A 15,040-nucleotide genomic window follows, 5' to 3' on the forward strand; every position below is an offset into this window, starting at 1 on the left:
TTTCACTTTCTCCACTTCATCCTATCTCCAATTTTCAATCCTCATTGAAGTACCCTTGTTCTACTCCATCCATCCATTAAGTACACTAGTATTTGGTCTCCTACTTTTAAACAACTAAAAAGGCCTTTTGACTGTGGAAGAATGTGGTTTCAAATGATTAGTTACTATTCTTTCCTTCCACCTGTCCCTCTAACATTTCCCACAGCTTCTCACAAGTTGAGGGGACTTTTATATTGTTCTATTAAACATTTCTACTGTGCTATTTGTTTCTGGGTGGTATTATGCACTTCATCCCGCTCTCTGCCAATTGAGGACTCATACAATCACACAAGGTTAAACCATAAATATTTCATTTTAATTATTCATAGCATCTTAGCCACTAAATGATAACCCTACTCCTCATGAGGTCTCTACTTTATACCCCCAAGTGTACAATCTGTTGCATCATAACTTTCTATATCGACATTCCAAGAAGTCACAGGTCCATCACTGAAGGAGAAGTTAACTTTTGTTCTCATTCAGGCAGCATAAAATGATGTGCAAAAAGGAAACAAAAGGAGCAGTTATTAGCCTGCTCCAATGACATGGTGCAAAAAAAGGGACAATAATGCCTGTGTTCTTACTCTGTCCCAGTCTCAGAGTGTGTATCAGAGACTGATGTGCCTCGTGCTCTCACCCTCTTCCTATCTGTAGAACAGAGCCTTGATCAGACCATGGGGATAGAGTCCAAAGCATGCACCCAGGATGGGGCCCGGTGAAATCCACACATAAATAAAGGAAGATTAATAATAGAACATTTCAACTGAACAGAGCTCAGATAGTCCCTCAAGGAGGTATCCCAAGCATTTTAATTACATGTTTTAGTGATTTATTATCTATTTCTGATAGTCAAATATGTTTTTATAAGCCATTCTATTGCATGGCTCTTTAGACACGGTTCACACCTACCCATACAGATTACTGCAGGGCACTACGCTTTTGATATGAATTGATAGAGGTATATACCTATTATTGAGGCATACACACCAAAGTGAGGAGAGCAGTGTACATGACAGAAGAATTGTTAGGAAAAAAAAAAAGAAAAAGTTGGCTCATTTCCACCTCGGGGAAGCTGTTGTTAGAGAAGATTGGCCTTTGTGATTTCTTCATGAGGTTCAGCTGGCCTGAAGAATCTTGTAGAGTGTCACACCTGAAATGTGTATAATTGTAACCTTGTAACCATAATGGGAAATACCCCCATAGAATCATAAGGAATCATTTTTGTAATCACTTTATGACGACTACTAGTTTCACTAAATTTAATGATTGTTAACGGAGGGACTACACATTTGTCATCTCTGCTAAGAAACTTAGGTATGATTTGGACCCCCATCTATGGATAGAAAATGGTGTAGGTGAGCCAGTTACAAAGTTACGGACTACTAAAAAATCAATTGTTCCAAGTACAGCCACGTCTGTGTGTAACTGGGAAAACTTGGACAATTATGTAAATCTGTGTCTTGTTTGTTCTGTGACGACTCAAGGTGGAGCAGAACAAATCATTATTGAGAGTTTTGTCATCAAGACTTAGGGGGTCATTCTGACCCTGGCGGTCGTTGACCGCCAGGGTCAACGACCACGGGAGCACCGCCAACAGGCTGGCGGTGCTCCCCAGGGTATTCTGACCGCGGCGGTTCAGCCGCGGCCAGAAAGGGAAAACCGGCGGTCTTCCGCCGGTTTTCCGCTGCCCTGTAGAATCCTCCATGGCGGCGCAGCTTGCTGCACCGCCATGGGGATTCTGACCCCCATACCGCCATCCTGTTAATGGCGGCTTCGGCCACCTGTAACAGGATGGCGGTATGGGGTGTCGTGGGGCCCCTGGGGGCCCCACTCTGAATTTCAGTGTCTGCCTAGCAGACACTGAAATTCGCGACGGGTGCTACTGCACCCGTCGCACATCCTTCACTCCGCCGGCTCCATTCGGAGCCGGCATCCTCATGGAGGGGTGTTTCCCACTGGGCTGGCGGGCGGCCTTTTGGCGGTCGCCCGCCAGCCCAGTGGGAAACCCAGAATACCCGCGGCGGTCTTTTGACCGCCAGCGGTATTCTGGCGGTTCCCTCCAGGGGGCGGCTCCCGCCGCCCGCCGGGGTCAAAATGACCCCCTTAGATTGTTAATAAGTACAAATCTTTGTACCTCCCTGGTGTAAATGGGTTAGTTGAATGTTTTAATGGGGTAGGTAATGGGGCATTACATACAGAGGGGAGATCGTAGAAGGACCGCAAGGAGAATTTGAAGAAAATCTTTTGATTGAAACCACTTCAAATGCCACAGGGTATTTCCACATTTGAATTGGTGGGGGGTAAAGTGTCTCACACCAGCATGCTGCCAGGACTGATCGATGGTCACAGCAAGCAGAGTGCAGGTTTAGTGACACTTACAGTGGTGAATGCTCAAGGATGTTATTGGCTAGGATATAATACCAGGAACAGTTGAATGTGGTCAGCAGTTAGGGTACTGGTGAGAATAAAGAAGGTGAAGCTGCTGTTAGAACCAAGACAGGCAGTAGTATTATTCTGTAATTCAGCCAAGCTGTGGTATGGCAAGGAATCAATTCTGGATGATGGGCTAGGTGTGGATTTGAGGAGCACTTAAAGAACTGAAGATGGTGGGAGGACCTTCTGTATGATTTGAGAAGAGTAACACTCTGAAGAGGGTTTGGAGGAGTACAGTGGGAATGAGCCCACACTAGCCAGAGGGGAAAGATCTGAGCAGTCACCATAGGTTGGGTCCATCACAGGCCTCAGAGTCAGAATTCCGGCAAGATCCCAAGGGTAGAATTGAAAGCGGGGCTAGAGATTAAAGACCAGAGCAGGCTTAATGAACAGAGTCCTGGGTAGCCCCCTGGAGCCCAGTATAGACCTCATAGGTTAAAAATCAGGAAGGCCAAAAGTTAGAAGTCCACACTATACTCAAAAATTCAGAGACAAGGCCAGAGATTGCTGCTTGAAGCGGCCACCAGTGTAGAATAAAGAAGAGACCCAGAGATAGAGTCCACACAAAACAGAGTTCAAAGTCCAGAGCAGCCTACAGGAAGCCAGATCTTTGGTCTTAAAGCACAGAGCAATGCCTGGGGCAGGGGTCAGAGCAGGCCTCAGAGATGGAGCCTAGAATATGTCCAGAGGTCAAAGTCCAGAGCAGCTTCCTCTGAGAGAGGCCAGAGCATGTTTCAGGGGTTTTACTTTAGAGGGACTCTAGGGTCTAAGTTTACACTCATGAATAGAGTCCAGAGCAGGTTTCAGGGGTTAAAGTCCAGAACTGACCATAAGGACCAGGGCCCATGCCCATGTCACTGAATTTGTTGAGTCTCGCAGCCCAGGAACTCCACTCTCAGAGCAATACTGTTCTCCCAGCTGCGCGGGTGAATCCTCAGATACTGAGCAAAGAGTGGAGGGTCCAGCACATTCACCATCACACTGTAGTGATCTCGGTTTCCACTGAAAACCTGCAGAGACAGAGAAAGAAAAGAACACTAGAAAAAAACTCAAACATTGACCTGAATCAAATTAAAAAACAGTGATGTCAAGCATGTGCTGATAACACTAGGGACATCATCACTGAACCTGAGGCACAATGTCACACCTGTCATGAGACACCTGAAGTTTCCAAGTGCGATATCACACCTAAAGAGTCATCCTCTTAAATACACAATCAGAGCTGTGATGAGATATTCTTTATAATTCAGGTGTTTAATGCTGTGGTGTCATATCCTCAATGTCAAATTCTTTAATTTACATCTTTATTCACAGGTGTGATGTCATAGGTGTAGGTGATACTCTAATTCTTGGATAGGATCTCACATGTGTGTTCCTCCTTACCCACAGACATCTTGCACATAAGACACAATTTGCCAAACTCTTTGAGTATCTCACTGCTGGGTCACCTCTAACCACTCACTTGAGGTTCCATCACCAGGCTTGATAACTCCAACTCATAGCAAGCAAAAGTTACTAGCAAATCTTGAATTAATGGACCATCTTCAAAAAGTCTATGGAACAAAACTTAAGCTGCTCACAAACTCTTTGAGATATTGCTTCTCTCAACTTCTCTCAGGATTTCTGTAGTTGACTGACATCCCATTCTCTGGACGGATAATGGGTGATTTCTTTCAACCTTTCTATTCCATCAGAAGGAAATGTCAGGCACTCTCCAAGAGAACAGGTAACTGTCAGATCGTGAAGGAACCTGCCATGTCACCCTCTGTCTGGAAAAAAATTTCAGTAAAAAAATAACAGGTGTAAAACTCTAGAGAAAAAAGAGGAATGTACTTTAGCCACTTCTAGCAAGCCTCAAACTACCTCCAATTCCCAAGCAATGAGTGAAAATACTCCAACTTAACCCTCTACATGAGAAGACGCACTCAGCACAACAAATGTTTGTGACTTATCCATACATGAAACGTGTGTTCATCTTTGACTTCTATTGAAGCAGAGGCAATTTCAGGTGGGAGACAGCCAAATGTAAGGCATTTTTTGCATCACAAATTGTGAGCCTCCCACCTGAATCAAGTCTGTTGCCATGCACACTTATCTGAGTCAATGCAAAATACATTAAATCTATGATGTGAGCTTGGCCACTAGGGCTTCAGTAGACTTATTCCAGAGGAAGTGTAGGAAAGTGTCTCTTTACACATGGTTAGCCCTCACTTTTTGCCTGGTATTGGATGTGGTTTCAAAGTTGTTAGTGTCCAGGGACCCTGCTAACCAGGTTCCCTGGGCCTGATCTTATTCCTAAAACTGTTGTGATCCATTAGCACAATTGAAAAACACCTTTAGGTGGCACTATAAGTCCCTGTTAAATGTTACTAAGGTACCAAAAGCATGAGGTACTAATGGTAGGTCCCTGAGGGCAGAAGCACAGCTTGTGCCACCCTCAGGGACCATGCATCCAAGTGCACCCAGCACTGCCATTGCAGGATGAGTGTCTTGGTGCAATCCTAAATTGCAAAACTGACATGGCACGCAGCGTGTGTGCCCTGTCCACTACACACTGCATACAATATAGGTAAGTCACCCCTCTGGCAGACCTTCCAGCCCTAAAACAGGGTGTACTATATTGCACGTGTGGGCACAGATGCATGAGCAATATGGCCCTACTGTGTCCTTGCCACACCTGGGACATAGTGAGTGAACAGAGCAGCCACTTTACATGCATGTGCTGGACATTGGTCAGTACGAGTTTCACAGCTACATGATGGCCACTCTGTTTGTTATCAACCTAAACTGGCATCATTGTTGTAATTATTGCAAAATGTACCCAGTGGTCACCTTAGAGGTGCCCCTTGCAAAAGCTAACTACCATGGCATGGTTGCTGGCCAGTCGCAACCAGCCTGCCACCACCAGATGAGGACCATGGGGTGAGAGCCAGCGCTCTCTGGGTCCAGAGAACAAAGCCCTTCCTGGGTAGAGGTGTTACACCTCCTCCCCCAGGAATGTGCACAGCCCTGCCTGCAAGCTTCAAAGGGCTTACTGCCCTTGAAACTCGACCCCCAGCCCTGCTGCTAGGAGCAGATGGCCACCCTTGTTGCAAACCCCCACTTTTGGAGGGAGCAACAACGGGAAAATGCACAAAGGACAGGAGAAGTGGCCACCCCCAGCTTGCACCACCCCTGAGGTGTTGCATGTGAGTTGACATCTCCATCTCATTTTTCTTCATCTTGCATGTAAGGAAAATAGCCTATCAGGGATACGAAAGTGACCTCTGCCCACAGGAAATGGCCACAAAGTGGGTGTAGCCACCCTCAGGTAGAAGACCCATTGGTCACTACTAGTCACTCCCCTAAATGCCCACTAAATTCAGTATTTAGTGGGCACCCCTAGAAGTGCAGATCACATTCCAAGGACAAAAGAAGACCAGCAACAAGGAAGACCCTAGGCTCGAGAACTGCATTCCTTCTGCACAAATAAAAAGGCACCAAACCTTGCCTGATGTACCCAGGACTCGACAATCGCCGCTGAGGGGTTGCTTCAACATCGGACGAACTCTACAAATCCCCTAGAGGACCTCCACTCTTCTAAAAATCAGCAAAGATCTCCCTCCAGAGTGAAGGCATCACTCTCCTGCAACAAAGATCAAAAGACCAGTAAAGTCCAGTCCAGCTGCTGACCAAGGAACCGGAGGCTGCAGCCAGACCAAATTCCACCCAACGGATCATGAGGACAACACCTGGAAGTATGCCAAGTTTGGTAGCACTGCAATTTCCAGTGGCTGAACCGTGCAATAGCCCCAGGTACTGGTCACTCAACATCAGACACCAGGAAGGAAAGTTCATTCTGGACTCCGAAAGGACCAGGAGGGACTTCAAAAACAATCAGAACCACCCACCAAAGTGGCTCTGCGGACCTGCAAGCGACCCTCAAAGTGACCTTACCCCTGCTTCCAAGGGCACCTTTGCACACAGATCTTGGCTCATCTATCAGCTCTGCACCCAGCCTCCCTGGTCCCTGCACCAGAGAACCAGCTGTGCTCTAAGGGTCCCCCAACCCTTGCAGCCTCTATGCTCCAAGGGGAACCACTAGATTCACCTTGAAGTCCACCTATGTATTGCTTTTCCAAGTGGTCCATGCAGTGGTTCTGCACCAGCTCCAAGGACTTTGTTGCAGCTCTTTTATCCAAAACTGGGAACCACCCAAATTCCTCTGGATGGCCCACAGGATTTCTTGATAGCCTCGACCTATATGCAAAAGGAGACATTGGTAAACTCATTGCCTGATTTTATTTGTATTTATAAAGTTTAATCCTATTGATTCCTATGGTGCATAATTACACACAAAAAGACTATTTTTGCTAAATGTTGAAAAATCATAACTTAAAAAGTACTTATCTGATTTTGATGATCTTGGTCTTAAAAATGTATAAAAATCAGAACTATTTTTGTAAATTGGTCTCGAGTGTGTATCTTGCTTTATTAACACTGTGAATCAACAAATGCTTTGCACTTCTTCAAGACTGGCCTAACTACTCGACCAAGCTACCATAGAACTTAGAGCATTGGATGGTCTAGTGTTTACCTCTGTAAACCAACGTGTGGTTGCCCGGACCCCCTGCACAGTGCGCCCAGCTTTGCACACTACATAGAGGGCCGTCTCCTACAGGAAGTTAAGATAATCCACTATTGTCATCTGCAAGGACCACTAAGGGGAGAGCCACAACACGCACTAAGCCTACAGGTTTCATTAAAAGAGTGAGTGACTGTGTTATGCTGGTCAACATGAACACTAACTTGGCCAGAGGTGTGTTCTAGTTTCTACTTTTAATTAACAGTAACTTGTTAATGTTTGTGCTTCTTGAAGTAAACTATGGCAATATCTGCTCTTTCTGTGTGTTTTGTTGTCCACCTGTAAAGGTCGGGTCTTCCAGGCCCTACATGTTGTCTGATTGCAAAAGACATATTGTGGGCTTACCATGAACACACAGGGGCCTGGAGGACACCCACGACTTACCAGTAGTTTTTTCCTGTCACTCTCATTTTCCCGGTTCATATCAGATGTGTTTTGTCAGTCTTGCGTCCCGGCCATGAAGCACAGCGTCTTTGGTCATGATTGACTGGCTTCTGTGCTTCCTCTGTACACTTTTAGAAAACTACTTTTTTCTTTTTCTTTAAGCACTCCATGAGAGTGCATGTGATTTTCAGCTGTCTCCCTTGTGTGCTTTTATCGACCCTCTCCCTCTCTGTCTGTGTGCTTCTCTCACCACCCGCACTTGTGTTGCTCTCTCGCCCTTGTGCTTCTGCCACGACACTCCACATTGGTCTCTGTTACTGTGTGTTTCTGCCCCAACACCCCAAGCTGCCGTCCTTCTCCCATGTTCTCTCTCCCACTTGCTTCTCCAGTGCCCACTGTATGCGCATGCATGTGTGTTGAACACAAGCACTTGCCTACAAAATGGCACAACAGTTGCATCATTAGATGTTTTTTGCCCTGATGTAAGGCATGTATGTTTTACCTCATACCTCATCACTGTGGTTCCTTCAAGTATCTGTTACCTCATCTCTGTGGTTCCTGCAGGTATTGCACACCTCACTGCCGTGATACATACAGGTAAATCATATCTTCTTGCTGTGGTTGCGGCAGGTGTCCCTTACCTCACCACTGTGGTTTTAATAGGCATCTCTTACATTTCTGTAGTTCCTGCATATATCTCTTACCTCATCGCTGTAGCTCCTGCAGGTACCGCTCACCTCATTGCTGTAGTTCCTGCCGGTACCGCTTACCTCACTGCTGTCGTTCCTGCAAATATAACTTACCTCAGAGCTGTCATTCCTGCAAGTATCTCTTACATCATTGCTGTAGTTTCTGCGGGTATCTGTTACTTAATTGCTGTAGTTTCTGCGGGTATCTGTTACTTCATTGCTGTAGTTCCTGCTGGCATCTCTTACATCATCGCTGTAGTTCCTGCAGGTATCTCTTACATCATCGCTGTAGTTCCTGCAGGTATCTGTTACTTCATTGCTGTATTTCCTGCAGGTATCTTTTACCTAATCACTGTAGTTCTGGCAGGTATCTTTTACATCATCGCTGTAGTTCCTGCAGGTATCTTTTACATCATCACTGTAGTTCCTGCAGGTATCTCTTACATCATCGCTGTAGTTCATGCAAATATCTTTCATCCTCATTGCTGTAGTTCCTGCAGGTATCTGTTACCTCATCAATGTAGTTCCTGACGGTATCTCTTACCTCAACACTGTAGTACCTGCAAGTATCTCTTACATCATCGCTGTAGTTCCTGCAGGTATCTCTTACATCACAGCTGTAGTTCCTGCAAATATCTTTTACCTCATTGCTGTAGTTCCCGCAGGTACCTCTCACCTCATTGATGTAGTTCCTGCAGGTACCTCTTACCTCACTGCTGTCGTTCCTCCAAATATATCTTACCTCAGTGTTATTCCTGCAAGTATCTCCTACATCATTGCTGTAGTTCCTGCAGGTATCTCTTACCTAATCACTGTACTTCCTGCAGGTATCTTTTACATCATCGCTGTAGTTCCTGCAGGTATCTCTTACATCATCGCTGTAGATCCTGCAGGTATCTCTTACATCATCGCTGTAGTTCCTGCAAATATCTTTTACCTCATTGCTGTAGTTCCCGCAGGTATCTGGTACCTCATCAATATAGTTCCTGCTGGTATCTCTTACCTCAACGCTTTAGTTCCTGCATTCTTACCTCATTGCTTTATTTCCTGCAAGTACCTCTTACCTCATCACTGTTGTTCCTTCAGGTAATTCTTACATTACTGCTATAATTCTTTTAGGTACCTCTTACCTCACTGATGTAGTTCTTTCAGGTAACTCGGTGTGGTCCCTTCAGATACCTCTTAACTCATCGCTGTAGTTCCTGCATGTATCGCTTACCACTTTGCTGTAGTTCCTGCAGGTATCTATGACTTCATTGCTATGGTTCCTTCAGATACTTCTTACCTCATCGCTGTGGTTCCTACAGGTCTCTCTTACTTCATTGTTGTAGTTCCTGCAGGTATCTCTTAGTTCCTGCTGGTATCTCTTACCTCATTGCTGTATCTCCTGCAGGTATCTCTTTGTTCCTGCTGGTATCTCTTACCTCACTGCTGCAGTTCCTGCTGGTATCTCTTACTTCATTGCTGTAGTTCCTGTGGGTATCTCCTACCTCACTGATGTAGTTCCTGCAGGTATCTCCTACCTCACTGATGTAGTTCCTGCAGGTATCTCCTAACTCACTGCTATAGTTCCTGCAGGTATCTCTTAGTTCCTGTTGGTATCTCTTACCTCACTGCTGCAGTTCCTCCTGGTATCTCTTACTTCATTGCTGTAGTTCCTGCAGGTATCTCCTACCTCACTGCTGTGGTTTCTGCCTTATCACTAATCTCACCACTGTGGCTCCTGCAAAAATCACGCAGGCACCCCTGCAGTCCCTGCAGCCAGTCCATGGCCTGCTGCAACAGTGACCTACCTTGGACTGTCCGTCCTGCAGGATGGGGGTCCAGTCTGCACCGTCCTGGCTGATGGAGACCGTGTACTCCTTCACATACATGGAGGTCAGCATGGCCTTAGCCCCTTGGGTGACGATGCCGGTCACCTTTACCCGCCTGCTGAAGTGCACCTGCAGCCACTCCTTCTGGGAGTTCACCTGGGAGAGAGAGGAAAGGACCAGCACATGAGGGGAGAGTAGCTTTCATGTGTGCAGGGGGAGAGTAGCTTTAATGCATGCAGGGGAGAGTAGCTTTCATGAATGCAGGGGGAGAGTAGCTTTCATGTATGAAGGGGGAGATTAGCTTTAATGTATGCAGGGGAGAATAGCTTTCATGTATGAAGGGGAGAGTAGCTTTAATATATGAAGGGGCAGAATAGCTTTAATGTATGCAGGGGGGAGCAGCTTTCATGTATGCAGGGGGAGAACAGCTATCATGTATGCAGGGGGAGAGTAGCTTTCTTGTATGCAGGGGAGAGTAGCTTTCATGAATGCAGGGGGAGAGTAGGTTTCATGTATGCAGGGGGAGATTAGCTTTAATGTATGCAGGGGAGAGTAGCTTTCATGTATGAAGGGGGAGAGTAGCCTTAATGTATGAAGGGGGAGAGCAGCTTTCATGTATGCAGGGGGAGAGCAGCTTTCATGTATGCAGGGGGAGAGTAGCTTTCATGTATGCAGGGGGAGAGTAGCTTTCATGTATGAAGGGGGAGATTAGCTTTAATGTATGCAGGGGAGAATAGCTTTCATGTATGAAGGGGAGAGTAGCTTTAATATATGAAGGGGCAGAATAGCTTTAATGTATGCAGGGGGGAGCAGCTTTCATGTATGCAGGGGGAGAACAGCTAATATGTATGCAGGGGGAGAGTAGCTTTCTTGTATGCAGGGGAGAGTAGCTTTCATGAATGCAGGGGGAGAGTAGGTTTCATGTATGCAGGGGGAGAGTAGCTTTCATGTATGAAGGGGAGAGCAGCTTTCATGTATGCAGGGGAGTAGCTTTCATGTATGCAAGGGGAGAGTAGCTTTCATATATGCAGGGGGGAGCAGTTTTCATGTATGCAGGGGAAGAATAGCTTTCATGTATGCATGGGGAGAGCAGCTTTCATGTATGCTGGGGAGTAGCTTTCATGTATGCAGGGGGAGAGTAGCTTTCATGTATGCAGGGGGAGAGCAGCTTTCATGTCATGTATGCAGAGGAGTAGCTCTCATGTATGCAGGGGGAGAGCAGCTTTCATATATGCAGGGGGAGAGCAGTTTTCATGTATGCAGGGGAAGAGTAGCTTTCATGTATGCAGGGGGAGAGCAGCTTTCATGTATGCAGGGGAGTAGCTTTCATGTATGCAGGGGGAGAGTACCATTCATTATGCAGGAGAGAGTAGCTTTCATGTATGCAGGGGGAGAGTAGCGTTCATGTATCCAGGGGAGAGCAGCTTTCATGTAGGCAGAGGAGTAGCTCTCATGTATGCAGGGGAGAGTAGCTTTCATATATGCAGGGGGAGAGAAGCTTTCATGTATGCAGGGGAGTAGCTCTCATGTATGCAGGGGAGAGTAGCTTTCATGTATGCAGGGGGTGGCTTTAATGTATAAAGGGGAGAGCAGCTTTCATGTATGCAGGTAAGAGCAGTTTTCATGTATGCAGGGGAAGAGTAGCTTTCATGTATACAGGGGGAAAGCAGCTTTCATGTATGCAGGGGAGTAGCTCTCGTGTATGCAGGGGGAGAGTAGTGTTCATGTATGCAGGGGGAGAGCAGCTTTCATGTATGCAGGGGAGTAGCTCTCATGTATGCAGAGGGAGAGTAGCATTCATATATGCAGGGGGAGAGCAGCTTTCATGTATGCAGGGGAGTAGCTCTCGCAGGGGAGAGTAGCTTTCATGTATGCAGGGGGTGGCTTTAATGTATAAAGGGGAGAGTAGCTTTCATGTATGCAGGGGAGTAGCTCTCATGTATGCAGGGGGAGAGTAGCGTTCATGTATGCAGGGGGAGAGCAGCTTTCATGTATGCAGGGGAGTAGCTCTCATGAATGCAGGGGAGAGTAGCTTTCATGTATGCAGGGGGTGGCTTTAATGTATAAAGGGGAGAGAAGCTTTCATGTATGCAGGGGAGAGCAGTTTTCATGTATGCAGGGGAAGAGTAGCTTTCATGTATGCAGGGGGAGAGCAGCTTTCATGTATGCAGGGGAGTAGCTTTCATGTATGCAGGGGGAGAGTAGCATTCATGTATGCAGGGGGAGAGCAGTTTTCATGTATGCAGAGGAAGAGTAGCTTTAATGTGTGCAAGGGAAAAGGAGCTTTAATGTATGCATGGGAGGGCAGCTTTAATATATGTATGGGAGAATAGCTTTTACATATGTAGGGGGAGAGTAGCTTTAATGTATTCGGGGGATAGTAGCTATAACGTATGCAGGTGGAGAGTAGTTTTAATGCAAGCAGGGTAGGGCAGCTATAATGTATGCAGGGGGAGAGTAGCTTTAATGTACTCAAGGAAGAGTATCTATAATGTATGCAGGGGGAGAGTAGCGTTAATGTATGCAGGGGAGAGCAGCTGTAATGTATGCAGGGGAAAGAAGCTTTAATGTACACCGGGGAGAGATGTTTTAATGTATGCAGGGGGACATTAGCTATAAAATATGCAGGGGAAAGTAGGTATAATGTATGCAGTGGCAGAGTAGTTTTAACATAAGCAGGGGGAGAGTAGCTATAATGTATGCAGGGGAGAGTAGCTATAATGTATGCAGGAGAGAGCAGCTTAGACGTATGCAAGGGAAAGTAGCTTTAATGTATGCAGTGAAAAGCAGCTATAATGTAAGCAGGGGGAGAGTAGCTTTAATGTATGCATGGGAGAGTAGCATTTTTGTATGCAGGGGAGAGAATCCTTAATATATGCAGGGGAGAACAGCTTTATTGTATGCAGGGAAGAGTAGCTATAATGCATGCTGGGGGAGGTTAGCATTAATGTATGTAGATGAAAGTAGCTTTAATTTATGCAGGGGAGAGGAGCATTAATGTATGCAGGGGAGAATAGCTATATTGTATGCAGGGAGAGAATAGCATTAATGTATGCAGGGGAGAGTAGCATTAATGTATGCAGGGGAGAGTAGCATTAATGTATGCAGGGGAGAGTAGCTTTAATGTATGCAGGGGAGAGTAGCATTAATGTATGCAGGGGAGAGTAGCTTTAATGTATGCAGGGGAGAGTAGCTATATTGTATACAGGTGAAGAATAGCTTTAATGTAAGAAGGGTGAGAGTAGTTTTAATGGATGCAGGGGGAGAGTAGCTTTAATGTATGCAGCTGGGGAGTAGCTTTCATGTATGCGGAGAGAGTAGCTATATTGTATGCAGGGAGAGAGTAGCGTTCATGTATGCAGTGGAAAGCAGCTATAATGTATGCAGGGGAGACTAGCTTTAATGTATGCAGGGGAGAGTAGCATCAATGTATGCAGGGGAGAGTAGCATTAATGTATGCAGGGGAGAGTAGCTTTAATGTATGCAGGGGAGATTAGCATTAATGTATGCAGGGGAGAGTAGCATTAATGTATGCAGGGGAGAGCAGCTTTAATGTATGCAGGGGAGAGTAGCTTTAATGTATGCAAGGGAGAGTAGGATTAATGTATGCGGGGAGAGTAGCTATATTGTATGCAGGGAGAGAATAGCTTTAATGTAAGAAGGGGGAGAGTAGTTTTAATGGATGCAGGGGAGAATAGCTTTAATGTATGCAGGGGAGAGTGGGATTAATGTATGCGGGGAGAGTAGCTTTAATGTATGCAGGGGAGAGTAGCTTTAATGTATGCAGGGGAGAGTAGCATTAATGTATGCGGGGAGAGTAGCTATATTGTATGCAGGGAGAGAATAGTTTTAATGTAAGAAGGGGGAGAGTAGTTTTAATGGATGCAAGGGGAGAGTAGCTTTAATGTATGCAGGCACAGTGCGCCTTGGTCTTCCTACTGCCCTCTCCGCCCCATGGATGTCCCCCCGTGTTAAGAATGAGGGAAAAAATGGCTTAGTGAAATGTGTAAATTCCACTGTGCCAGCCGACCGCCATATTATGACCACAGCTGGATTTCCGCCAGAAGAATGGCAGAAATCCGGCTGTGGTCATGGCGGATGGCGGTAAGATGGCACTGCGCCAGTAGCAGCGCCACGCCAGTACACCGCCGCCGGCTGTATTATGAGAATTGATACGGCCTGGCGGCGTTCTGCTGGCGGACGCTGCTGCTGGCAGCAGCGCCCCATCCCGTCTCCTGCCGGAGGACCCCCTGGACACAGGTAAGTGTGTGCTCCGACAGGGGAAGGGTGTGTGTGTGTGGGTGTGTGTATGTCTGTGCATTCGTGTATGCGGGTGTATGTTACATGTTGTATGTGTGTGCATGTTTGGGGGTGTGAGTGCATGTATGTTGAGTTGTGTGAATGCGTGTCTGTATGTATGTAAGTGTGTGTGGATGTGTGTGTGAATGGATGTATGAATGCGTGGATGAATGTGGGAATGGGTGTGTGTATGCATGTCTGCGTGTATGAAGGGGGGGGTCTGGAGAGGAAGGGGTGGTGGGGGGAACCTGTGAAGGGGGAGGGTAGAGAAGACCCCTATCATTGACAGGGAATGAATTCCCTGTCACTAATAGTACCTACCACCATGGTTTTCATGGCGGTAAGGAATCCACGAAAACCATGGAAGTAGGCGGGGTCATAATCCCACAGGCGGGCAAGTGATGGCCGCCGGGCTGGAGATTGATATCTCCAGCCCGGCGGCTGTTACCGCCATGGTGGTCGGTGTGGTACATTGGTGGTTTAACTTCAGCCAAACCGCCAATATCATAATATGGAGGAAAGTACCGCCAGCCTGTTGGCAGTACTTTCCTCCATATTACCACCGACCACTGGGGTCATAATGACCTCCAAAGAGTCTTGAGTGAGACCCCGTGCCATACCTAGTGTCCCTGTGTCAGACAAAGAATCCTACTGGAGACCCCATTCCAGACCTTGTATCCCTGTGTCAGACAAAGAATCCTACGGGAGACCATATGTCAGACCTTGTATCCCTGCGTCAGACAAAGAATCCTACGGGA

At 46.5% G+C, this 15,040-nt stretch overlaps 1 protein-coding gene across 1 annotated transcript in view; it reads right to left on the minus strand.

Moving 5' to 3' along the window:
• Window positions 1–333: 333 nt before the first annotated feature.
• F8 (coagulation factor VIII) overlaps window positions 334–15,040 on the minus strand; it is a 463,887-nt gene continuing 449,180 nt past the window's right edge. Inside the window, exons 25-26 of the mRNA XM_069212149.1 lie at window positions 9,963–10,139; window positions 334–3,482 (exon numbers count right to left, since the gene is read on the minus strand). Of these exons, the coding sequence (XP_069068250.1) occupies window positions 3,327–3,482; window positions 9,963–10,139 (333 nt within the window). The 3' untranslated portion in view covers window positions 334–3,326. The remainder of the gene's footprint in view (window positions 3,483–9,962; window positions 10,140–15,040) is intronic.

Source organism: Pleurodeles waltl, chromosome 10, assembly GCF_031143425.1.
Source record: "Pleurodeles waltl isolate 20211129_DDA chromosome 10, aPleWal1.hap1.20221129, whole genome shotgun sequence".
Taxonomy (NCBI): domain Eukaryota; kingdom Metazoa; phylum Chordata; class Amphibia; order Caudata; family Salamandridae; genus Pleurodeles; species Pleurodeles waltl.